This window comes from Plasmodium yoelii (assembly GCF_900002385.2).
Source record: "Plasmodium yoelii strain 17X genome assembly, chromosome: 6".
Taxonomy (NCBI): domain Eukaryota; phylum Apicomplexa; class Aconoidasida; order Haemosporida; family Plasmodiidae; genus Plasmodium; species Plasmodium yoelii.
Window position 1 is genome coordinate 480,455 of NC_036178.2, and position 27,552 is coordinate 508,006.

General features: G+C 21.6%; 6 protein-coding genes across 6 annotated transcripts; 4 read left to right on the forward strand and 2 right to left on the reverse strand.

Annotated features, from left to right (window-relative positions):
• Positions 1-1,215: 1,215 nt before the first annotated feature.
• Positions 1,216-5,760, forward strand: PY17X_0609400 (amino acid transporter, putative; the record flags this gene model as incomplete). The annotated part of the gene is made up of 1 exon (XM_022955360.1): positions 1,216-5,760. One exon carries the CDS (start codon positions 1,216-1,218, stop codon positions 5,758-5,760), a length of 4,545 nt encoding a protein of 1,514 aa, XP_022813150.1.
• Positions 5,761-6,242: 482 nt separating this feature from the next.
• On the reverse strand, positions 6,243-10,676 carry PY17X_0609500 (conserved Plasmodium protein, unknown function; the record flags this gene model as incomplete). Its single annotated transcript, XM_721665.2, has 1 exon — positions 6,243-10,676. One exon carries the CDS (start codon positions 10,674-10,676, stop codon positions 6,243-6,245), a length of 4,434 nt encoding a protein of 1,477 aa, XP_726758.2.
• A 937-nt stretch (positions 10,677-11,613) lies between these two features.
• On the forward strand, positions 11,614-11,841 carry PY17X_0609600 (uncharacterized protein; the record flags this gene model as incomplete). The annotated part of the gene is made up of 1 exon (XM_721664.1): positions 11,614-11,841. One exon carries the CDS (start codon positions 11,614-11,616, stop codon positions 11,839-11,841), a length of 228 nt encoding a protein of 75 aa, XP_726757.1.
• A 1,006-nt stretch (positions 11,842-12,847) lies between these two features.
• On the forward strand, positions 12,848-14,242 carry PY17X_0609700 (conserved protein, unknown function; the record flags this gene model as incomplete). The annotated part of the gene is made up of 3 exons (XM_022955361.1): positions 12,848-13,948; positions 14,044-14,124; positions 14,219-14,242. 3 exons carry the CDS (start codon positions 12,848-12,850, stop codon positions 14,240-14,242), a joined length of 1,206 nt encoding a protein of 401 aa, XP_022813151.1.
• Positions 14,243-14,796: 554 nt separating this feature from the next.
• On the reverse strand, positions 14,797-17,718 carry PY17X_0609800 (erythrocyte membrane protein; the record flags this gene model as incomplete). The annotated part of the gene is made up of 1 exon (XM_722151.1): positions 14,797-17,718. The coding sequence occupies one exon, from the start codon at positions 17,716-17,718 to the stop codon at positions 14,797-14,799; it is 2,922 nt and encodes a 973-aa protein (XP_727244.1).
• Positions 17,719-23,257: 5,539 nt separating this feature from the next.
• Positions 23,258-27,472, forward strand: PY17X_0609900 (protein phosphatase PPM11, putative; the record flags this gene model as incomplete). The annotated part of the gene is made up of 1 exon (XM_718903.2): positions 23,258-27,472. One exon carries the CDS (start codon positions 23,258-23,260, stop codon positions 27,470-27,472), a length of 4,215 nt encoding a protein of 1,404 aa, XP_723996.2.
• Positions 27,473-27,552: the final 80 nt, after the last annotated feature.

Here is a 27,552-nt window from a genome sequence, read left to right on the forward strand (position 1 = left end):
TGGTTTTGTCTCTCTTAGGGACTCTTTAACAATTATTAATTCTTAAATTAATTTTAATTTAATAAATCTTTAACTATTGAATGTTACACATATGTTGCTCTTTCAAATTTGCTTATTAAAATTGTATACTATAAAAGATATTCCATTTATAGATTTATATTAACATATTGCAACTTCAAATTTAAAATATGTTACACATTTTTCTTATAGTTTTATTTCATCCGTTTGTCTATAGTTCTTAAATATAAAAATATATTCAAAGAGTAAAGTGATTGCTATGTGTGCAAAAAAACAAAATATCATAGTTCATATTAAAAAAATACCACAAAAAAATATTATTATTATTATATTATAATTTTTTAAGTGGCATAAGAAAATCTTTTGTTTTATTATTCTTAGAAATTAAAACGTTTTAATAAATACAAATATTTCCTCGTGTGTACACATGGCACCTATTAAATAATAAAATAATATTTTTAATTAGAAGTAATGCTAAATTAGTATTTTAGAAATATAAAATGTAGCGTGCTCATTTTGTGTTCATTTACACCCGTAAATATTGTTCCATTGTTTTTAACATTCATAAAAAAAATATATAAATACTGAACAAAATAATATAACAAATAGATTCCTACAAGTAATGTACTACAAAAGAAATAACTATCATTCGTTTTTAATTATACATATTAAACCTGCTTCACAATGATTTTAAAATTTGTGAGAATAAAAAATTAAATATAAAAAAAATGAAAAAAATATATATTATTCTTTAAAACGTTGATTTTTTATATATTCAATAGTAATATAATGTAACTTAAATCGACATAAATTCGCATTTTACTTGTAATTCGACATATATAACTAAATAAATATAATTAAAAATATATCTAGTATTTAATTTCACATATAAGCCAAGCATATATATACATATACGTGTGTGTGATATTACAATTCGAATTACCGAATTGGCTTATAAAATGTCATATTTCCATGGCGTTATGCTGATGTATTTATTAATCTTTTTCCATAATATTTGAATGGCAATTATGTATTACTTCTCCCATTTCTACTAATGTAGTACCCATCATTGTGGGCCATTTAATGGTATAATTTTGTAATATTAACATAAAACTAGTAAAAAAAAAAACAGACAAATTGAAGCTCCAGATATAGAATACCATTATTAATCATTTATAACATAAACAGAATAAACAAATGGTTATAAAACAAGATAAATGTGTTACTGAAAATTTATTTAGTAACACACTGAATACCGAGTATGAAAAACTTGAGGAGATCGAAGATAACCCATCACCAAATATAGACATGTTAAGAGAAAATGAGGATAATGATGAATTGTATAATAATAACAATAACTATAACAAAAGTGATAGGCATAAGGGATACATTGAAAATATAAAATTAAAACAATCTAAATATTTTGGAGATAAAACTATAGGGAAAAAATATAGTTATATTTATTTAATAAATCAAATATTTGGATCTGGAATTGTATCTATACCATATATATTTAAACATTCTGGTTGGCTACCATGCCTAGTTATAAATATTATAATATGTCTTTTAACAATTTTTAATACATTATTATTTTTACGATCTATGACAATGATACCAAATAATATACATTTTAATAAAAGATATGAATATATTTCAACTATGTGCTATTTTTTAGGAAAAAATAATATATTTTTTATGTTTATGCAGATATGCTATTATGGTAGTATATTAGTGAGCAATATAATTTCGATAGTTATAGTATCCCATGCAGTAGATTATATTTTAGTAAATATATTTGGCTATACTATTGGAGTAATTATATATCCAAACTTTCAGTTTAGCACAATTACAGATATAAATAAATTATATTATAGCAATAATTATGTATTGTGTATAACTATAGGATATGTAATAAATGCTATTATATCAATATATTTTTCTCAATCAAGTTTAGAAGATAATATGAAAGTACAAGTATTATCCTTTATATTTTTAATGATTACAATTTTTCAAATCATTTTTCTAAGTATTATAAAAATATATAAATATAACAATGTCCATACAATATTGTCAAATGATAGTATGGGGAAATATTCAGATATTAAATATCCAACCATATTTGGTGATTTTAATTTTAAACAACTTTTATCTTCCTATATATCATCTTATTCTGCTATAACAGTAATACCATGTTGGGCAAATGAAATGAAGTCTGATGTAAAAATTATGAAAACTGTATGGATTTCAAATTTTTTTTGTTGTTTTATTTATTATATATTTGGATACGTATTATATACCGCTTACCCTCATATTGATAATGAAAATATTTTGTATGGCATATTAAAAAATCCATCTATAAATACTTCAATGAAAGTTTCTATTTATTTATTTGATTTATTAACTATTGCACCTGGAATTTATGTATATTGTATTGCAACAAGATATAATTTAGTTAATAGTAATATATGCTCAGAAAAGGCTGCCTTCCTTTTTGGTACTGTTTTTCCATTCCTTATATCATGGTGGTTTACTTCTCGAGCTATGTTTGAAAGCATTTTTACATGGTCAAGTTTAATTTTTTCATACGCATGTAATTACATTACACCATCAATTATATATTTGATAGCTTGTAAAAATATTCCGTATTCTCAAAAAAATCCGCTTCATTATATTCATGTTTTATACGACCCAAATGAATATAAACAAAAAAATTTCCCATTATACAACGTGTTTTCTGTAAAAAACAATTCCAAGGAAAGAGAAGACACAAGTTCAAATACAAATCCAAGGGTTCTCAATGAAAGAAATTATAACAAAACAGATGATCCAGATGCATTCAAAATTGAAACAGGTGATTGTATTAGTACTAAAAATTCCTATAATAAAACATATCAACACCCGCGCTTTGAAAAAAATGAAATCAAATTCGATGCCGAAGAAATTTATAAATTAAAGGAAGATAAAACAAAAGAAATTGAAAACAAAACTATCATCAACGATGATTCTAATAATGTTAATAATAATAAACGAGGCGAATATAAAATCCATTTTAAAGGTCTTAACCAAATTAACAACCTGGAAGAGGATGATAGACACAATTATTATGACGAAACAAAATCAACTGAGGAAAAAAAGATAACTTATTTGGAAGGGGGAGAGAAAGAATCCCAACAACAATCGAACGAGGATAATAATAAAGCTATCGGTTTAAGTGATAATTATAGATTCTTAGAGAATAATGTAGAAAACACACACGATGATTTTCAAAATGGATACACAGAATTAAAAGACATATGTGAGGAAAATGGAAATGAAGATAAGAAATTTAAATCGCCTGAAAGAATAAAAAATTCATATAAAGATAACAATAATAATAACAATTATCATAGAAAAAAAAGTGATAAAGATTTAAAAAAAAAAAATAAAGTAAATATATCACATGAATACTGTAAAAAAAACGAAAACAAATTAAGTAAATTCGAGTTACGAAAATATAATTCTTTGTTCAATATTAAGGGTAATAATATTAATAAAAATAATTCTAAAAAAACGAATCAACATCAAGTGCATAATGTCCGAAAATCGAGAAAACATAAAACTGTTATAGGATTTGAAAAAAAACATATTAAAATTCCCAATAAAAATAATAATATTAATAATAATTATTATGACTATTCCAACATTAGTGAAAATGATATGTTAAATAATAAAAATATAGCCGATTTATCAAAAGATATATATAATGATGTAAAAATAATAAAAAAAAATTATGAAAGAAATAAATATTTAATTAGATATTCTGATATATTTGATTCTTTTTTAAATCTAAAATTCATACTTGAAAATGGCACTCAGAGAAATTCTGTTGATAGTGATTTCAATTTAGATGTAGCAGACAAAAATACAAGCTCTAAAGATGATGACACAAATAAGCTTATTAATAGTTATAATACAAAAAATACTTCCTATTCAAACAATAACTCCTATTCAAACACTTATAAACCTTTTCTTACTAATGAGAAACTTCCCAACATATTCGATAAAGATATACAGAGGAATGACCATAGTGCAAGCAAAGATGAGTATAAAGTGAGTGACAAAAATTTAGAAACAGAAAAAAAAATAGGTATAAAAAATGTGCCATGTAAAAACCAAATAAACGATATAACATATAGTATAGATATAAATGAGGATGAAAATAGAGAACTATCCAAAGAAAGGAAAAGTGAAGAAATAAACAAGTTAGACATTTCTACACACACAGATACGTATAAAAATATATTGATAAATAATCCACTATCTGATAAAGAACATATAAAGAAAATTTTAGAAGACATAGAGAAACAAAAATCAAATGATGAATATAAAAGAAAAATAAAAAATATTAAAAATGAATTTTGTATGTTTATTAATGAAATCAATAATAAAAAAAAATTAACATGGGCTTTTGATGGAAACAAAACAAATACAAGTTTAATAATAAATAAAAAATATATAAATGTTTCCAATGCATATAATTATTTATATTCAGACGATAATACAAATTATTTTTATAAAAAATCAGAAAGCGAAACAAATCCATATAACTTAAATTTATATAAAAATAAAGAATCCCTAGATAGTGTTATAAATAAACAAAGAAGTGCCTCATATTTAAATAATAATTCTTATAACAATATTCTATTGAGATATCAAACAACTGATAGTAATTCTAACACATTAATGAAAACACAAAGTTCAAATTATTACAAAAAATTTCAATCGTTATCATTGAACAGTGGGCAAAATATATTAATCAATTTCCATCCACAAAGGGACGAAGAAAATAAGAATGAATTCACTAATATCTACATAACTAGCCAAATAAATGACCCTATAAATGACCCTATAAATGACCCTGTAAATGACCCTGTAAATGAAAGTGTAGATGATTCTACAAATGTATGCCCTCAGATGCTTATGCCAGAAAATTGTAAAAAAGAAAAAAAATGTCAAATTAGAGATAATATTTTAACAGATCAAGAACAATCTAAAGAATTAACAAACGATTTACAGTTAAATAAAAATAAAGATGTAATTATGTATTTTTTAAATTCATATAATAAAAAAAGTAAAATATATAAAGACATGAATACATTATATGTTCCTGATAATGTATATCATGTCATTCCAAAAATTAACAGAAGTACTGAACAAAATATTTTTGACGATTCAATAAATAATATTTTTAACTATTATAAATATAATTTTCTTTTATCATTTTCCGAAAATAATGATTATAATAATATTACCAAAAGTGGTAGTATTAAATATCCAAATATCCCAAATAAATATTTTTCTCAAAATGGTATAAATATAGAAAATAACGCACTAAAGGAAATCTGTATTAATAATATTGAAAAAGAGGATTCCTTATATTCTATATCTCAAAATAATAAAAATATATATTTAAATAAATTTCCTAATAATGAAAAAAGAGAACCACTATTAAATTCTTATAAAAAAGAAAAGGAATATAGTGCGTTACCAAAAATTAATTTAATTTGTTCAGAAAAACCTTTATTTGGGTATGAAGATGCATATCAAATAGATGATTATGTAAATGGGAAAATTAATGAAAATATTATTCATGTCTATCCTATTAGATATTTAAGAATTAAACATGTTAAAACAACTGAAGTCTTATTGCTTATTGCAATATTTTTATTAGCTATCTCTATCCTTTACAATTTGATCGCTTAACTTCGAAAACCAATAAAATGTAGAACCAAAATTCAATAATATAGGAAAGCAACTAAATAATTATATCTATATGTGTACATATATATATATTGTTATCTCGAACCCTTATTTGTTTTACTCTATTTTTTTAAGTACAAATTTGTAATTTTTTTAAATAAAAAAACACACATCCACGTGTGCAATGTATTAAAAGGTGCATTCTTTATGCTCTTATGAACATATGTCTCGATTTCATCTTTTTTTACATTTAACAAAACAACATTAATAATTCTATAATGCAATTTATACTTGTAGTTTTCTCTCATTCGCCCCTGAAATTGTTTAATTTCGCTATTTTAGCATATTTTATTATTTTTCATTTTCTAGAACCCCCCCCAAAAAAATACAAGTTTATACATTACCGTATTTGGTATAATTATAAAAATTGGGAAAACAAATACATACATATTCATATTTATGGCGTAAAATTAAGATTAAAATAGTTAATAATAAAAAAAATAATTATACAACTCCATATCATGCATTCGAAGTAATTTTATCATTTCAAAATATGTCTCTTTAGATACTGCTTGGTTGCCTACTAGGTTTATTACATTCTGTTTTTGTTTAGTTCCGTTTTTTAAATATTTTAAGTATGAAGGGAAAAAAAGAGCAATAAATTTTGGAGTAATAAATGTTTCAGCGAAAGAAATAACTTCCATCATATGTTCATACCGCTTTTTATCTTTTATAGAATTGGGGTTAAAATTATAAAGCATTTCACAATATTCATTAAAATAAAATCCATATGGTTTATTTATTTCATTTTGATCAATTTTTATATCATCATTATTATTTATACTATTGTGTTCATTGGTTTCAAAATTTTTATTTTCTTCATAATTTTCGAGTACTATATTTTCTTCACTTATTCTATTAGTCATCATTATATTGTTACATCCATTTTTATAAGTACTGTTCCAATATTTTATAGTGAGTAATATATAAGATGGTAGAACGCTAGAAAATAACTCATAATTTCCTCGTAAAAAAAATCCATATTTTTCAGTAATATTTTCATCAGTATTTATATTTTGATTAATTAATTTTCTAATAACTATCATAATATATCTATCATATAATTTTTTTCGAGCTATACTAAAATGATGATAATATTTATTCATATAATTTGTCTTTAACGAAAAAAATGTTTTAACTAAAAATGAATTTTGTTTTACAGTATTATCTAAGTTAGTTTTTTGCAAAGATTTGGTTGATGCAGTAACTGATGAGTTGTTAACTTTTTCTGCAATGTCTAACATTTCTATCCCATTAGATAAATATTCATTTTGCATTAAATGATTATGACTTCTATTACATATAATGTAATATCTATATGTTAAACTAAAATGCTCATTAATAAATTTTGTAGTATCATGATTTTTATTATCACACATTTTTCTCATTAAATTATTTGAACAATCTATACCTCGAAAAGAATAATCAATTGTACTTAAATTCGAAAACAATTTAGCTATATCATATAAATTATGATAAAAAAATATAAAATTTTCTTTTAATATAGATAAAACTTGAAATTTTTCATTTACATCCATCATATCTGCTTTTTCGTCTAATTCTTTATAAATACTCCATTTTTTTTTTTTTTTTGCATTTTTAATAAAATTCGGTTTTACATTATTATATGCACTTATATCAACATTATCATTTCGAAATATGGACTCATTATTTATATTGGAACTTAAATGAGCTTCTAAATTTACATTGTTGTTACTATTATTTGATAACCTATTTTTTGAATTAATTTGTCCACATAAAACATTTTTAGCAAAAGTAAAAATATCATTTTGACATAGTATTGAAACATCCATTATTTGTTCAAATGACATTTTATTTAATTCTGGTATTCGATTTATAAAATCTAAAGAATTAAAACAAGATCGAATATCTCCATTACAATTATAAGATATATTTTTTATAACTTCTTTTATATTTTTATTTAAATTTATCATTTTACAATAATATCTCTCAGATAATGCCTTTTCAAGATTTAATGGATGTATTTTTTTTAATTTTATAAAATTAACAAATGGAGAATAATTTATATCAACTCCTAATAATGTATTAATTGTTTTTATTTTCTCAAAAGAATTTATAAAAATAATTATTGGGTGTATATAATAGCATTCACGATTTTTGGGATTTTTTATCTCTTTATTAATATATTTAGAATATTCTTTTTTACACAAAATAACACGATTAAAAATAAATTGAATAGAATTAACACAACTCTTTCGGAAGTCTTCAGAATATTCTAATTCAGATAAAGGCAATTCATCAATAATAATAGCACGAGTATTTATATAATGATTATCATAATAGTTTTTTTTTTTATCATATTCTTTTTTGCTTTTTAAATTTATATTTATAAAATGTCTATATAGGGTACTGTTCAGAATTATGCTATTTAATATCTTTTTAAAATCATTAGGTACAAGCCAATTCATTACATTATCATTTATTTCTAAACATTCAAAAATGTCAATCAAAAGTTTTTTTTTTATAACATATTCTTTTTTTAATAAAACTATTGTCTTTTCTATTAATTCGTTATATTTATTTAATCCACATATTATTTTTTTATTTATTTTATATATTTCTTTTGAATAATTTATTATTTTTTCTCGAACCTTTTCCGATATAAAATCAAACCCATCATTTGATGTCTCTACATTTTTTGAACGAATATCAGTTTTGTCGTTTCTTCTTGAAATGCTTTGAGTATTGGAAAATAATTTTTCTTTCCGTTTATTAAAAGATATAAAATCATTGTAATTAGATAAAGTGGAACTATTTAGACATGTTAGAATTTCTTTCCTTGTGTTATTTTCATTTGTTAAATATTTAATTCCTTCACCTTTTTGCAACCATTCATATAATTCCAAATTTTCTTTATCCATTCTTTTAATGGAACTATTTGCTTTTATAAAAGAATTTACAGATTCTTCCTTCAAATATTTAACAATCAAATAATTAATAATAATTGTATCTGTTAGATAGTTAGTTATAAATTCATTACAGTTTATTAGTTCATTTATAGAAATATTTAAATTCATATTATTTATTAAATTATTATTTATGTTATTTATAAAAATCAACTCAATCATATTATTATCAGAATAATTTATATTCTCAATTATTTCGTCTACATATTTATTTATATCACATTTATTTTGAAAATTAAAATGTGTCTCTGGAAATTCCATTAAATTGTCTATTCCATGTTTTGGTTTCAAACTTTTTAAAACATTTAAACAACTTTTTCTTTCGTTTAAAGAATTAATAATAGTTGTATATTTTATCATGGAATTATTATGATTTTCATCGACTATTAACCATTTTATTACTTCTCTAGAATTATGAAAATCGATAAAATTTTTAATTTCTCTATTTAGAGAATTGTTTAATAATATGTCACTGTTCCCCTTATACTCTTTCTTAAAATTGGCTAAAAAAGAAAATGATTTAAATATTTGTTCAATACCTACATTATCATTATTATTATTATCATTATTATTATTATTATCATTATTATTATTGTTATTTTTTTTTTCAAAACAATATTTTCTAAATATAATATCTTCAATTTTCTTTTTAATATTTTTTTTTTTTATATAACAAATTACATCCTCTTTTAATGTGTTAGCTAAAAACATATTCCCCCTATTTTCTGCCATCAAATGATTAGCTATTTTTAAATTTTCAATTATTAATTTATTAATATTATTTGATTCAAGAAAATTAACATTAATATTTTCATGTATTTTATTTAATTTATTTAAGTTTTTAATTACATACTCAAGATAATTACTATCTACAAATAAGTCTATTATATTTTTTTTTTCGATTTTATTTGATTTTTCAAAATTTTTTAGAAAATTTTTTCTAAAAGTCCAAGAAAAAGCTAAAATATTTTGTCCTTTCTTCCAAATTGTGTTTATTAATTTATAATTTTTATCTATGATTTTGTAATAACTATTGCTCATAAGCGATAATGGTAATAACAACTCGTCTTCTTCGTTTTCGTTTTCTTGTTCAACACTTTTGATTGACATCTCTAATATATTTATAAATAGATTGCACATTTTTAAAAACATCTTAGCTGATTTTCCATTCAACATGTTGTATTCGGTTAATTCTTCCATGATCACTTTTTTTACCACATCATTACCGCTGATATTGTTTATATTTTCATTACTGTTGTGTAGAAGTAGACTCATTTCCTGGATATTTGTGTTGCTCTTTTCTACATCTAACTTTGCTATTTTATTTAAGTTGGCTATTTCGTCTTTATCTATATATTTCCGTTTATTATTATTTCCATTAATACCTTCAAAGTTCCTTTCAATATTTTCGCTTAATTGTTCATCATCCCTATTATTTTCTGTTATATCTTTGTATATTTTATCATCTATTATTTTTACTTGTTCATATTTTTTTTCATTTTTAATCTTAGGTTTTTTATTATTGCCTATTTGGCAACTTGAGTACAATAAAAATTCATTATAAGGATGATAATAATAAGAGTCATCCCCATCTGCATTTTTCATATTCCTAATAAAATTTATATTTTCTTGAGATTCAGATTCATAGTAACATTCTCTAATATTCAATTTTTGACATATATATTTTATTAATGTTGTTTTTCCACTTCCAGGCACACCTAATATTACACATACATTTTTTAATTTTTGTATATCTTCATTTTCTTTAGTATTGGAAGCTATTTGTAATTCTTTACATAATATCGGATCATTGTTAAAATTTATTATGTTTATAAAAAATTGTAAAATATTTAATTTGTCCTTTGGATGCACTAATATTTCATCAAAATTTTGGGGCATATAATAATTCATTTTTTAAAGACATATAAGGGAAAAATATATTTCCCAAAAGCTTATAGTAAAAAAAAAAAAAAATAACTAATAAAATTAAAAAATAATAATTTATTAAGTTATATTTTTTTTTTTTTTTTCCTTAACCATCCTATTATGAGTCTACATAATTATTGTGTATAAATATAATAAATTGTATAAATAAATATATGTGCATATTTTTATACACTTAAAAAAAAATATAAGCATACAACGCATAACACCATATATATACGCTACAATGTGCATAAACAAGTTTACGGGTTTATATGGCATTGTAGCCCAGCGTTGCTTATTTCATATACATAAAAATTATTATCTAATATGTATGCATATATATATATATATATATAATATTTAGGAACCTTTTCTTTTTTTATTTAAGCAAATTACAGTCATATTTATAGTGCCTTCATTTATTTGTTTAAAGAAAAAAAATATACAATTCGATAAAATTTTATACATTTTTAATTTAACAATATAATATATATATAACATTTTTATTTTTTTTCGATTTTTTACATTAATGTGTTTTTCGAATATTACTAGCATTTCTCACATTTTATAATTATTTATACTAGGATAATATATATTTTTATGGTGTGCTCGTTTTGTGGATTTTTCGCTGTAAAACAACAAAATAAAATATTTATATTTTTATAAATCCCCATAAAAGGTAATCATAAAAATTGGAGGTATTATTATTTGTGGTATATACTTATTTTTTAGAAACCAAACAGAAGCTACATACATACATATACATACATATATATACATACATATATATACATACATATATATACATATATATATAACACATCGTATAGCCTATACATTCCATTTTTGGCCTTTGAGTTAATATTGGTACTAATTTTGGAATAAAAAAAATATATTACTATTAAATTATATAGCGAAGAAAATGAATGAAAATATAAGCAAAGTTAATAGTACAATTGTTGAATTGTTGGGTATGTCTGATTTATTTAGAAGAATGCAAAATTCATGTTGGGGAAAATGTGTACCAGATGTAAATGAACCATTTTTATCAGTTGGGGAAACGAGTTGTGTTGATAGATGTGTTCATAAATATTTGGAGATACATACATTAGTAGGAAAAAATTTACAAGAAACTCAAGTTATGAAATAACTAAGAAATAAAAGAATTCAAATATCCCAAAATAATGCATATAATGTATTATATACCTAGAAATATTCACACATTATATAATTTTAATTATTTATCATTGTATGTTCACTATAACTTTTTATTTATTTTCTTTTTTAACATACAACTTTTTACCGTTTTTTTACATATTATTTCATTGCCTAATAACCTAATATTTTTTTTCTCATACATCCATACATCTATTTACCGTTGTAATTATACACATAAATGTGCATTTTGTTTTTAACTTTAAATCTTTAACACATTCTTTTAATCTTAAATATATATTATCATTAATAATATTTCATTATTGATATACCACAATTATATATTGTTTCCTTTTAATCACTATTAAAAATATAATGGAAAATAAAATAAAATAAAACAATCCTATTTATTTTTATTCCTTCTCAACTATTTTAAAAAACAGTGATTCTAAAAAACTATTTAAAAGTGATTTAATTATTTTTTTTTTTATAAAAATAAACAATTCTTATAGAAGATAAAACGACATTAAAAAAAAATATAAAACAAATAACAATAATAATAAATATTAAAAATGGGGAAAATTAATAGGATTATTTAATTTTTATTTTCTATCAAGTGAATAAATACACCGTGATGAAAGAGGATATCAGTACTTCATAAATAAAGAAGTATATATAGGAGAAATAAAACAACGATTGTTTTATATTATCACTATTTTATTTTTTTCTGAATGATATTGAAGCACATTCGTTTTGAGGATATATATATTTTTTTTCATTTTCCTTTTCATATGTTTAGGTTTTTATTTTTTTTATTTCCATATTTGTAAATTTATATTTTGTGAAATAAACACATGTATATACTGAATTCATAAATAAGTTACATTGCCAACATTTTAGAAATTCTTTGGTTTTGGCATTTTTTATTCACCAATTTATGGTGAGGAATCCACATTCTATCATTTTTACTTATTCATTTTTACTTATTCATTTTTTTTGCCATGTTTGCAAAGTTTATGTTTTATTTAAAACCTTCTAATAAATATGTATCCAATTATAAATACCTGTTCCAACATATTAATAAACAAAATTATGAGTCTAACATATTTAAAAAAAGTGTAAGGAGGATGCTCCTTTTTTTTTATAAGCAAGTTCATCCAGATTTATCCCAAGATTTACCAGAAGAATTAAAAAAAATAAATAGTGAATCATTAAGTATTTTAAACTCCTATATAGACATATTAAGTTCATCAGATAAAAATGAAAATAATATATTTGTAGAAAAAAAGTTAGTATTTTTTAAATTATTTGAAAATTCTGAACATAAAATAATAAAGGGGAGATATAAAAATATAGAAATAAATTTACAGACTATAAATAATAATTTATCAGAAGAAGATAAAGAACATATTATAGCCAAATTAATATATGATATTAAAAATTCGTTAGAAAAAATACAATCAAAAAATATATTTAATAATAATGATGATAGTATGGAAGATATTGAAAATATTATTGATGACACATCATCTTATTTTCATCATAAAAAAAAAAAAAATGAAAAAGACGATACTATAAAGTCTATATGGGATGATCTAATGGATCATGTAAAAAATAAAGAAGCTCTTTATCATCCATCTGAAGAAGAAACAAAATATATACAAGAAAAAAAAAATTATTTTTATTACATAAAAAAAAAATTAGAATATAAATATCAAAAAATAAATCACAGAAAACGACGGAAAGAAAAATTGCAAAACGTTAATAAAATTGCTAATAAAATTGTTCAAGACAAATTTGCAGATATTGAAAAAAAAAAAAAAAATATTAAGACAAATGATGAGCAATTATTTCTTAACCAAAGTTATAAAATTACACAAATGGGATATGATCCAAATTTAATTTTTTTTAATAAGGATATTAATAATGACAAAAAAAAAAAAGCCATAGAAAATATTTGTGGAATTAATTTAAACGATGATGCTGATAAATGGTTATTAGAAAATTGTTTAAAGCTTTTAAAAAATCACAAAATACAAATACCTATAGTTTTTTATAATGGAAAAGAAATTTCATTGTCCCAAACATTTGGATACATTTACGTAATCATTTGAAAATTAAAATAAAAAAATAATACCCTTATATATATAATCATCCTCAATAAAATAACACAAATATATCCATTTTTATATTATAGCTTCCTGTAGATTTTTGCTTAAATCAACTTTTTACATTTCTAGAGAATAATCTTCATCAAGCGAGAATTATTCGTGGAAAGGTAAGAACAGATTGCGCTCATTTCTTTGCAATAAAAATATGTCTGGCATTCATGTATATATGATATTCATTAATTTTCCCCAATTCATTTTTAGGTATTAAAGTGCTTTGATATGTGACTTATAGAAATCAAAAATAGGAAAATTTACATATCAAAAATTAAATTAAAAAATAATATATCTTTACAGTTTTTTAGACAAGTATATGAATCAAAGCATGTGGAGCATTCATTCTGCAATGCTTATATATTATAAGAAAATACCAAAGCTGGCATATAACTACATATGAATCATGGTTTAATGTATAAAAAGTATAAATCATAAATAACAAATGAACTATGCAAAATCATGTGAACGAAAAAAAAAAAAAAAAAAAACGGGAAGAAAGCACATATGCATATATATCTACTTTTCTTTATTTCTATGCACATAAAAATGGGGCATCAATTTCAAAATTTTTTTTAAAACAATGTATAACATCGTGTCATTGTATAAAAAACCACACACGATGCAATGTTTGGTAAATTAAATGACAAATATTAATATATAAAAAACAAAAAGCGTTTAATAAAATGTATGTAGAATCATAATCATAAAAAATTCATGAAGACACGTAACTGTACATATATGTATATACACATACATACATATACGTACGCACATATGATGTATTATCATTTCTTACTCTTGATGGTTAATATGTTAACACTTTCAACACGTTTATATTTATCTTCATTCGATATTTTGTAGACATCATAAATATGTTTTCTACATAAAGGACAACAAGGTAAAGAATATTTTAACTTAGTAGTGTTATATACCAATGATCTTATACATAATTCACAAAATCCACCATGCATACATGGATATAAAACAATATTTTTTGGACGCTCATCACATATTTCACAATATTCAAATGAAGAAACTATCGAAGCATCTTCCCCATTAATTTGATTTAAAATTGCATCATTATCTTCATCACGTTTTGTGACACTTTTTTCTCCACATTTACTATCCCCTCCTGATAATCTTCCATATACCCATTTTCCATCCAAATATCTTTTATTAAAAATATTTTTTAAATTAAATATATTTTTTTTTTTATTGTAACCCAATTTGCCATCATTTTCATTCCCTCCATTATTATTTATATTACTTTGAGTGTTTCCCAAATATTTTTTTGATTTATTTTTTTCTTCATATTCTAAAATATCATGCATAGTGGATTCTCTATATGTATGCTCATTTACTCTAATTAATGAAATTTTTTTTTGTTTTTTTTTTTTATTTTCTATAATATATATTTTTTTTTTTGGTTGCATATTTTGTGTAAAATTATGAAAATCTGTTAAACTAATTTGTTCTAAATATGAATCATTCAAAATGTCCATAAATAAAACTGCACTAGTTATTATTATAGTAATAGTTGTTGGTTTTCCAAGATTTATTAAAATAAAAAAAATAGAAAATATTACATTCATTCCAAATAAAAATTTGCTAATATATTCTAAAATATAACCAAAATAAGTGTATTTATTATTATTATTATTTATATTGACAATATTATTATTACTAGAATTATCAGAATTGTTGCTTCTAATATGACCCAATTTTTTTAACATTTTACTTCCAACATATGCCAAAATATATATTATAGAACAAAACCATATAAAATATTGAAAATGATAACTAAATATCGGATCAATATCACTTATCCACCATAAAATACAATCTTCAGATAAAATAATTTCCAAAAATAGTACTGTGCATAATGACCACAAATATTTATATAGATATCCTTTTTTGCTATTTAATGATAATCGGAATGATCGATAAAAGAAAAATAAAACAAACTCATATAATATCCTTGATGATATAAGCCCAACACGTAAACAGAGAAAAAATATGGTTAGGAAAATAAAAATCCTTGTAATTTTTAAATGATTTTGTGTCGGCATGAATATAAATAAATAATTTTTGCCACTACTACTGTTAACCCTTTTTAATACATCTTTACACATTTTAAATTTGAATTCTTTTATTGTGTATATAAAAACATCTTTCTGTTTTATTTTTTCATACATTCTTATTGCATCCTTATACATATTCTCTGTTTTTTTCCCACTATTTATACTACTACTATTATCATCATTATTATTATTACTATTATTATTTTTTTTATTATTATATAATTTATTCAATACTCTATGTATGTCATTATATAATTTATAATTTCCTTTATTTATTTCAGTTTTTATAATATCATCAGTTAGTAACAAATTTTTTATTTTTTTTTTATTAAATTGAAATAAGAATGATCTAGTAAACATATCATTATAATTTGAATCAATTAATAATAACTCAGCATCATCAACATTTATTTTTAATAAATTATTATATAACAAAGAAAATTCAATACTAAATAATCCTATTAATATAAATAAAAATAAAAATGCTCTAATAATTTTGTTCATATTATATTCTTCTAAATTGGGTTTTATTTCATACCCTAAAATTTTCCCAATAAAACATCTTTGATAAAATCTTAATTCATGTACTTCATTTTCATTTAAATTATCATTCATATTGTTATTTATTATATTATCTCTTATTGTTAATGCATAATAATTCATTTCTTCACTATTCGAAGCTAAACTTCTTGAATTTCTATCATTTATTATATTATTTATTGTTAGTACATTATTTACATTGTTCACATCGAGCATACTATCTTCTCCTTCTTCTCCATTTATTTCGCTATTTATTCCATTTTCTTCATCCTCACCTCTTAAATAAGGAGGTTCATTTGTATACACTTCATTGTTTGATGCTTCATTTTCGATGTTGCTATTTTCAGTAATTCCTCTTTGATTAAAACATGTTACATTATCTTCATTCAAATTATTTGAAGACTCATTTTGTGGTTCTAATACGGTATCTGAATTTTCAATTATATCTCGATTATTTGTTATTCTTTCTTTTTGATCACCATTTATAGAAGGAATGTAAGTGTGAGCAGATTGATACTCATTATTATTTGCATTGATTACTGGTGGCTTATTATTTTCGTCATTTTTTAAATTTGCCGCATAATTATTGCTATTATTATTGTGATTATCGTTGTTATTATTATTGTGATTATTGTTGCTATGATTATTATCAGTTCCACTATATGAATTTTCTATATAGGCATTATTTTTTAAATTCGAGCTTTCTAAATTAGGGGTTTCATTGTTTAGATGGCTAGAATTAGTATATTCATTTTCATGGGATCTAACTAAAGTATTATCTCCATTATTATCATTTTCATAATTTTCATAATTTCCATAATTTTTCTCAAGTCTATTTTCAGATTCATGCTGAGCCACTGTTTGATATTTATTTATAATTTCAAGAGTATTATCTTCTACATCATTTTTTGTATTTAAATTTTTGGAAAAATTACATGTCTTATTTAGTTCGAATTTACAACTAGCTAGCGATACTACATTATCATCATCTTCACTTATATTTCCATTCTCATTTCCATTTACATTTTCATTTTCGTTCCCATCCTCATTTCCTATTCCATTAATGCCTGTGAATTCCCCTTCCATTCTATTTATAGCTAATTTTTCTTTTTTCCCTTTTTTTATAGTTTAAATAATTATTCCATCAAATATGAGAACAATTATTTATAATTTTAAAAATCGATTTCACGATTTTCCCTACATGCTTTCGATGTTATACACATGTATATTATTTTTATTATATAACTATATACATGCGCATATGGTCATTGTTGCCTTTAAACACACGTATCTTTTACATTTTTATATTTCATCTCTTGTTATAGAAAATAAAAAATGTTATGTTTTATGGCATAATACACTGTTTCGAAAAATAACAACACCAAAAAAAAAATTATAAAATAATATGCACAAATAATGCAATTTATTTACAAATAACATCAGTTAACTATTTTTTTTATATTTATTTAATGTTATACAAATGTAATTCACCAATTTTTTTATTTGTTAAAAATAAATATACATAATATGCTCATAGGAAAATTTTCTTTGTTATATATAATTGCATGGCGGGAAAATCAAGTCGTATATTATTTATTTTTGTTTAAATAAATAAAGCATGCAAATGAATGAATAAATGAATGAATATATAATACCAAATGAAATATAATAAAGCATTTCAAACTAATGATTATAAGCGGATATATGTTATATATATAACTTGTAATTATTATATGTTTCTTAGACTTTATTAAAGCCAAACAAATGTAACAGTTTTACAAACATCATTTATAAATATATTATATATATAAAAACATTTCATATAATAAATATATGTATAAAAATATAAAGACACGCCATTTATGAGATTAAATAAACAATAATTGCTTCTTTATTTCTTAATGTTACTTGTATTATTAGTGCCTTATTATTATTTAAATGTGTTTTTTGTCTATTATTTTAAATTATGGCAAATGAAATATCTTTTAAAAAAAAATTTTATATAGTTTTAAAAATATAATAATAAAGTATGTTATTTCAAAGTGCGAAAAAAAATTATTATGTAAAAATCACATTTCATAATTTATATAATCAGGCTTATGTTTTATTATATACAAATTAACTTATAAAAATATAGAAAAATTATTTATGCAATAAAATATATGTAATAAATACCTTATTCCTTTTTTAAATTATTAAATTGTTATTTAGGATATATAAAGTTGCATCAACTATGAATTAGCTTTTTATGAATTAGTAATATGTTATAATTACTATTTAAAGGAAAAAATTAAAAAATTACAATATCAATTATATTTTTTATTATATTTATTGCTTTATTCATTTTTTTATATAAAAATGTAATATCAGCATAAATAACATATATATAATTATTCTTTATAAAATGCTTATATTTATTTTACCGTTGCTATTTTATTATATGAATTTATTTTAAAACTATTTTAATTTAAAAAAAATTTAACAAGCTTAGGGCTTGCTATTTCATGTATATATTTATATATATAATACCTTGACATATGCAATGATATTTTTTATAAAATATGTCAGTAGTTTTATTCATATAGAATAAGCAGTTTTATTCTAATTTTACAGAAAGCACACTTTTTTAAATTAATTTTTGCTAAAAATATAAAATAACAAAATGAAAATAAAAAAATGAAAATAAAAAAATGAAAATAAAAAAATGAAAATAAAAAAATGAAAATAAAAAAATGAAAATAACATTTTGAAGAATATATATACATATCTCTATTCTTTTGTTTCCAATTTTATATAGTTTGTTTCCTTGTGCATATATTATAATGACAAACGTAACTATGCAGGAATAATGTAATGCTATTATATAATTTTTATAACATTTATCAAGTTAACCTATTTTGGTAAATTTGCCATATCAAAAAATAATTATTGATAAAAAATTATATAAAATGCATAATTCCATAATTTTATTTTTATATATGTGAAAGTTCAAAGAAATTATTTTTTTCGTATTTTAAAATAGCATAGCTCTTATTTTTTATAAGGAACTACGTTTTTATTGGTTTTTATTATTTTCACTATTTTCACTATTTCCACTATTTTCATTATTTTCATTATTTTCATTATTTCACTATTTTCATCATTTTCATTATTTTCACTATTTTCATCATTTTCACTAGTTTCATGTCTACATGCTTTTATGCATATTTATTGTATATCCCTTTTTGTGCCATTTTACATTTCTTGGAAATTGTAAATATTTTTATGAAATAATCATAAGGTTATGAACATTTTTAAGTTCTCAATATGTGGCCTTAAAATTTTATTAATTTATAATTATTAATAAATGTGGAATATATATGCTCCCAAAAATAAATAACAATTTGATTATCCAAATAATATGATTATATATTTTGTTCATAAAAAATATACCATTCACATATTGTTTATACATATTGTTTATACATACAATTTAAGAAAACAGTACCCTATAATTTCTCAGTAATTTCTAATTAAAACATTAGCATATTATTACCACTTTTATATTATCAGATATTAAAATAAAATTTTAATTTGGGAATTTTTATGTAACTATATCATAGTAAATGTGTTACGTATATATACATTTATTTGTGGATAAAAGAAAAGCATATTGTGTGTATTCTCCTTTTTATTTTACCCCGTGAAAAATACCACTCTATATTTCCCTTATACATATTCTCATACGCAGTAAATATATACATATATATTTATTTATTTAAAATACAATAATAAAAAGGAAGCATTGTAAATACAATAAGTGTAAATCAATTTTTTTATGTGCTTAAAAATAGTTTTTCGTAAGATTTATTTTATTTTTTGTGTCTTATTAATTATTATTTTTTTTTTTTTTTGGAATTAGTACTATTGCACCATATTGCATATACAAATTGAATCGGACAATGAATTTTATTTTTTTGGAAATTATTCTTAAAAAATAGAGAAATGCAAAATACCTATTTAGAGAATTAGACCAAGGATCGTAAGAAAAAAATTAATATTATATATATACACACACACATATATAGTAAATATTATGCTTTCTTTTGCCTCCTTTATTTACTGTTTCAAATGCTGACAATAAATAATATATAAAAAAAAAAAAATAAAAAATAATAAACGATATATGTAGTATGTAGCATGTAGCATTAGCATTATTATTTTTATATAATATCTTTTTATTTAGAGTGAAAAAATATATTCTTAGTTTAACGATTTTTTTTTTTTTTTTTTATTTCATTTATTGTAATTTTATGTTACTAAGAATATTTAAACGTCTCAGTTATAAATAATTAAAAAGTATTTTATTAAGTTCTTATTCGATTTATTTCATTTTATTAATTTTTTAATATCATATAATACAGTAAATATATAAATATCAACGCTATACTACATTAAAAAAAAAAAGTAGCGTCCTTAATTTTTTATGAATTAAATAATTCTTAAAATATTGTATCTTATATATAATCTATATAAAAACCTTAAAAAAAGTAAATTGTGGAAACATACAAACCTATGGTACATTTATATATTGTATACTCTACGATGTGTGTCAAGTGTTAAAATATTCGCAAATGTGTAAAAAACTAATAAGAATAAATTATATATTGCATATATTTATAAGAATAATATTTATTTGATTATTATTTATTTAAATGTGCATTAAGAAAAAAAATGTGCATGCTTAATATCCCTTTTTTTAAGCATATATCAAAACTGTATTTTATTGCGTATATATTATGTATATATTTATCTTTTTGCGATTTAAAAAAAAAATAATTAAAAAATACATATATTATTTATTCGCAACCCCCTAAAAATCTAGAAATAAATAATATAAAAAAACGTAATAACAATTCTAAATTTTTTACACTAAATATAAATAACAATATGAACATAATTAAAAAATAATTTACATGCACAATTGCATTTTTATACGTTCTTAAATAATTATTTAAGAATAAATATAAAGTTTGCCTTATATGCGTGTATATATATGCATATTATATATACGTGATATATATTAATACGTATTTTATACATTTGCATATTAATTCATATTATATAATAAATATGTACAATAGTGAAATAAATTACTTAATTAAGAAATATTTACAGAGAAAACAAAATAATCCTTAAAAAAAATGTTATATATTGCATAATGTTTTTTTGAATTTTAATGGCGATATATATATATATATTTTATAATTTTATTGATATTTTTTTTAGTTGAAAAATCGTTAAAAAGTAAATACATTTTGCATGCTGTATTTCCATTTTTGGTTGTTTGTATTTTTTTTTTGTGTTTTTTATTAGTAAGGAAAATAAACAGAATTGCATAAAAAATTAGAAAACACAGAATAGTTAATACAATTAATTGACTATATGAACTTATATGATTTTATTTTTTTTTTCTTAGCAATTCCCTAAAATGCCAAGGAAAAATATATACATATACGACAAAAGCTATATTATGTAATTATTCATATTCTTACAATACGTATACATATAGAAATTTATAAGCATATATACATATATATATGCATTGTATACACAAAGCCGAAAAAATTGGAAAAATTAAAAAATGCTATATATGAAATTAATATTGTAAGACTGTTTATGTGTACATGCGTATATTATTATATTATTATTATTATTATTTTTATTTTTTTTTTTTTTTTTTATTTTATTTTATTCATATGGGGAGTTATTATATAGGAATTTTACACATTTATTTATGTTTATATCATGCATATTAAATAATTTTTTTTTATATAATTTTCAAAATCCAATTTATGAAATTTCCAAATATCTCAAAGGAGGTATTTTTTCTTATGGTAATAAAAATGTGGACAGCATTAAATATAATTAAATTATTTTTAAGATATTAATATATATATATATATATCTATTATTTATATTTCCATTTATTCTCACAAACTTAAATTGGAATACATATATATTGTGTACATGCTTATTTTTCATATCTATTCATTACGTGATTTCATGTGTATTTATATTATATAATATGCATATGCATGCGTATTTATGTGTATAAATATTAATGGATGCACACCTCAAAATACGAGGGATAAAATAAAATTAAAAAAAAAAAATAATGCAAAAAAAATATAACATCAATACATATACATAAAAATATAAAATATCATATATTCAAGGGGGAAAAATGTAAGCATAACATTTACGAAAAAACACACAAATTTTTCATTTGCATTAATTTTTAAAAATATGTATTAAAAAATTATTTAAGCCTTTTATATGCATATGAAATATATATACATTTTCATATTTTTCAGATATATAAGCATAGTATCTAAGACCGCACATATATATACATATATATATAATATATATATATTTGTATACATTCTTTTTATATATATATAGTGTTTACGATTACATATTTATGATAATATTTATATATAGATATTGGTATATGCCCAATAGCCTTTTAGCTATCTTAAATACTTCATAATTTTCATCTATATGCACATGCCTATTAATACTATACACACATACATGTGTGTATAAATAAATATTATAAATTATATATATACATTCCAAAATGGAATACATAGGAAACATATATGATAAAGTGCTATCTGGCTATGTATCTGCTCATGTGTTAAAATATAAATCATGGGAAGAAAAATTAATAGGGAAAGAAGCATGCAAAAATGATAGTGATTATATAAAGCAAAATTTAGAAGAGATATTAGGGACGTTTGTAAAAAATGGAAAATTTTCACACTCATTATGGGAACAGCATAAAATGTTCATAGGAGATGAGGGTATATATCTTTTAGGAGAAATTATAACTATTTGTCAAATTGTGCAATTTGTAGATTCCGATGATATTGAAAATGTTAAAAGTAATGACGAATTTAAAACAAATTTAATAGATGAATTAAAAAAAAGATTAATTATAAAAAAAAAAACTGAAATATTAGAAAAAAAAATAATTTCTAATATATCAATGTGCAATGGTGATAATAATTTTTATAATAATTATTATGATGATGATATTGATGAGGATGAAGGTGATAATAATAGTGATTATGAAAATGATAAAAATAATATTGATTCCATTGCATCTGTTTCAAATAGCACTAAACATGATAGCAATGGATTAGATTCCAATAATAATAATACAAAATTAAATGATAAAAATGCGGTATCAAATTTTGTAGAAATGTTATGCGCAGGAAAAGCTAATAAATATGGATTTTGTGAATATGATCATAAATTTAATGATAAATATAATTTAAAAAATATAAAAAATGAATGTAAATCTTCTAAATCAATCGAACATTCTATTTTATCATTTTCAGAAGATTATGATCATAAATATGTATGCCTATTGCTTAATAATTCAGGGATACAAGAAGTTAGAATCTTAAGGTTTAGTAAAGATTGCATAAATACAAATAAATTATTAGATACCTTAAAAGGAACAGTAACATTTTTAAATGAACTTCGACATTTATTTAAATATTTTAGATCACAAATTTTTTTTAAAGATAAAATTTATGGAGAATTTTGTGCATATATTAAATTTCATAAAAATGATCCAAATTTTAGTGGCACAAAAGCATTAAATGAATTTTTTAATTCTTTAAATGATAATGCTATTAAATATTTATTTTTTGGATTAAATGAAGATAACTTAAATTTATTAGAAGAAGCTATTTCTTACTGTCCTATTGCTACTTTTTCTTTTTTTAAAAATATTAAGCTTCTTAAAAATATGAATGTTAATTCAGTTCGTCGTACTTGGAAAGCAGTTTGTAGCTTACAAAAATTATATAAAAATTACAAAAAAATGCAAGAACAAAATTTTTTAGATGATATTAAATATAATAGTGATGAATATAATACAACAAGTATACATCAAAATATATCTAACAATGGACGTATTTCTTTATCTCAACCGCCAGGTAATAGAATCTATTATAATCTAAATGAATCTATTTATATAGATGCATTGAAAGATAAAATACATTCTCTTCTTCATGCGGCCTCTTCCTCTACTTCTAACATATTTACTAATTCAAACATAATATATACTAGTACTGAATATATAACTAACCCCATCTCTCTTGTAAAATGTGACTACATTTCTAAAGACGCTTTCATTAGAATTATTAACACCTATAGTAGTATTTATGTTAATTGTAAAAATTACAATTTCGATATTCTTGTAGGCAATAGTAAAGAAAATAAAAACGAATTGTTCTCTGACTACAGCAATAATAATATAGAATATAATGAAAAGCCATTTTCTGGTTCAAATAATTGTAACAATAATATGCAAAGTATATATAATAATAGTAATAACAATAATAATAATAATAATAATAATAATAATAACATGTCCTTAGATTTATATAATGACGAAAAATCATGTAAAAAAAATGATATAAATAAATTAAATGGTACATGTTTGTATGTTGTTTCAGATGAAGGTAACTTTGAAATGGAAAAAAAAAATTTACGAATGACCAATAACATGTTAGAAACAAATAATTCAATAGAAGATAATAATAAAACATTATTAGAAGGATCCGATAAATTATTAACTGAAAGCACATATAAACCATCTCATGAAAATAAAATAACAAGAGATAATTCAATGGACGATTTAAGAATCAATATGGTTAAGCTTTTTAAAACATATGGTGGTCAATGCCGTATTGGAAAAGTGCAAGGTAGATGTGAAGATGCAACTTTTCAAACAGATACACCACCAGCATTTGGAATTTTTGATGGAGTAGGTTCATGGAGTTTAGAAGGCATAGATGCGTCGAAATTTTCTATTGGCTTATCATTAGCATGCCAACGTGAAGCTGAAAAAATGTCAAAAAATATTAATGGATATGAAAATGTATCATATAATACTATTATTAGATCGAAATTATTATTAAAAAATTCTTTAGAAAGCGTGAAAAAAGAATATGCAGATGCATATGGTAGTTCAACTGCTATTGTTGGTATTTTAGATGAATACACAGGAAAATGTGGAATATCATCATTAGGTGATAGTGTATGTATGATTCTAAGAAGAGAATTTCTACCAGGAGATATTAATTTTGAAAGAGAAACATATCCTAAATTTCCTGTTGAATCTTTTTTATATGTAAATAGTAAAGGACGAAACCCTTCAATTATTAGAAAAATTATATGGAAAACTACTGATCAAAAATGGGAAAATGGAGCACCATATCAATTATCTAATTTACCAGATCGTAGTCAATGGAAAGATTTAGAAGCAAGAGGATTACATAGTTTTGTAAAAATTCTAGAAAGAGTAGATATAGAAGGAGATTCACCAGATATGGCAATATCACCTCCTTCAGAAATTTTATGTATGCCTGGAGATTTAATATTATTAATGAGTGATGGTGTTTGTGATAATTTATTTGATGAAGAAATCGAAGCTTATTGTACATTAGCTATAAGCCCTGAAGAAGCATGTGAATTAGGAGATCCTAGTGCATATACATCAGCACAAGATATTGCATATTCAATTACAAATATAGCAAAAAGACGAAGTGGTGATAAATTACATTCTAAACCATTTTTACCATATCCAGGAAAATATAGAGAACCAAATAAAATATATAAAGGAAATAAAGTGGATGATATTTCATGTGTAGCTATATGGGTTGTTTGTGAAAATGAAGATAGTGTAAAATATATAGCTATGAATCCAAATGAACCATCTATATTAGAAACGGATAAATATTATTCAAATAACTATTTACATCATTTTAATAAATTAACAGATATGTGTACACCTACTAAATCATTTATTAAAGAAAAAAATAGAATCGAACGTGTTAATTTAAAACATATAAATACAAAAAAAGGAGAAACACAATCTACATTTTCTAACTCAAATAGTACTAATATGGTGAATCCATTTAATGCCAGTTTCTTTGATTCATCAGAAACTCCAATCAAATTTAATGATGAACCCAAAAATAAAAATTATGAAGATTTAAGTGATATGGTTTTAAGAGATGCTGATGACGAAGAAATGGAAGAAAACTACCCTGATAGTAATGACATAGAATTTGAGCAAATTCAAAGCTTTAATAAAAAAGATTCAAAAAAAAAACAAACATTATTACCATCCCAAGAAGGCGAAGAAGAACAACAACAATTATTAGAAAATGATCCTCTTTACTCAAACACCTCAATGGATGATATGATTATGAAAACACCAAATAACAATATGTTAAAAGAAAAATATAAAGATCAAATTTTTAATCAAGATGATGATTTTGATCACACACCTAAACAAAGAATGTTAGAACAAAATATAGATGAACATATAGATATAATAAATAATATATATATAAAAACTCCTTTATTACATGTTGATAAAACTAATAAAGATAATTCTAAAAAAAATAAATCACCAAATAAATGTAAAATTAAAAATAAAATAATTGAAAAAAAAATGATGCCATTAATGTGTCATGAAACTCCAAAAAAACAAATTCAAAAAAATGATGAAAAAGAAAATAAATCAACAATAGATGAAAATTATTATTATGATGATGAAAATGATGATCTTATTAATAAAGAAAATGAAAATATTGTTACTAATTTTGAAGATAGTGAAACACAGATTAAAACTCAAAATTCTAAAAATTCAATGCTCAAAATTAATAAAAAAATAGCAAATACAAAAAGAAAATATAATTTTAGTCCAGGAAAGATAGAATCAGTTAGTAAAATGAATTTATATTCAAAGAGATCCAAAAAAACATAAAAATGACAAAATAATTATGAACATGTCAGGTATATTTTATTTAACAATGAGAAATAATAAAATTAAATATTTTTTTTTCT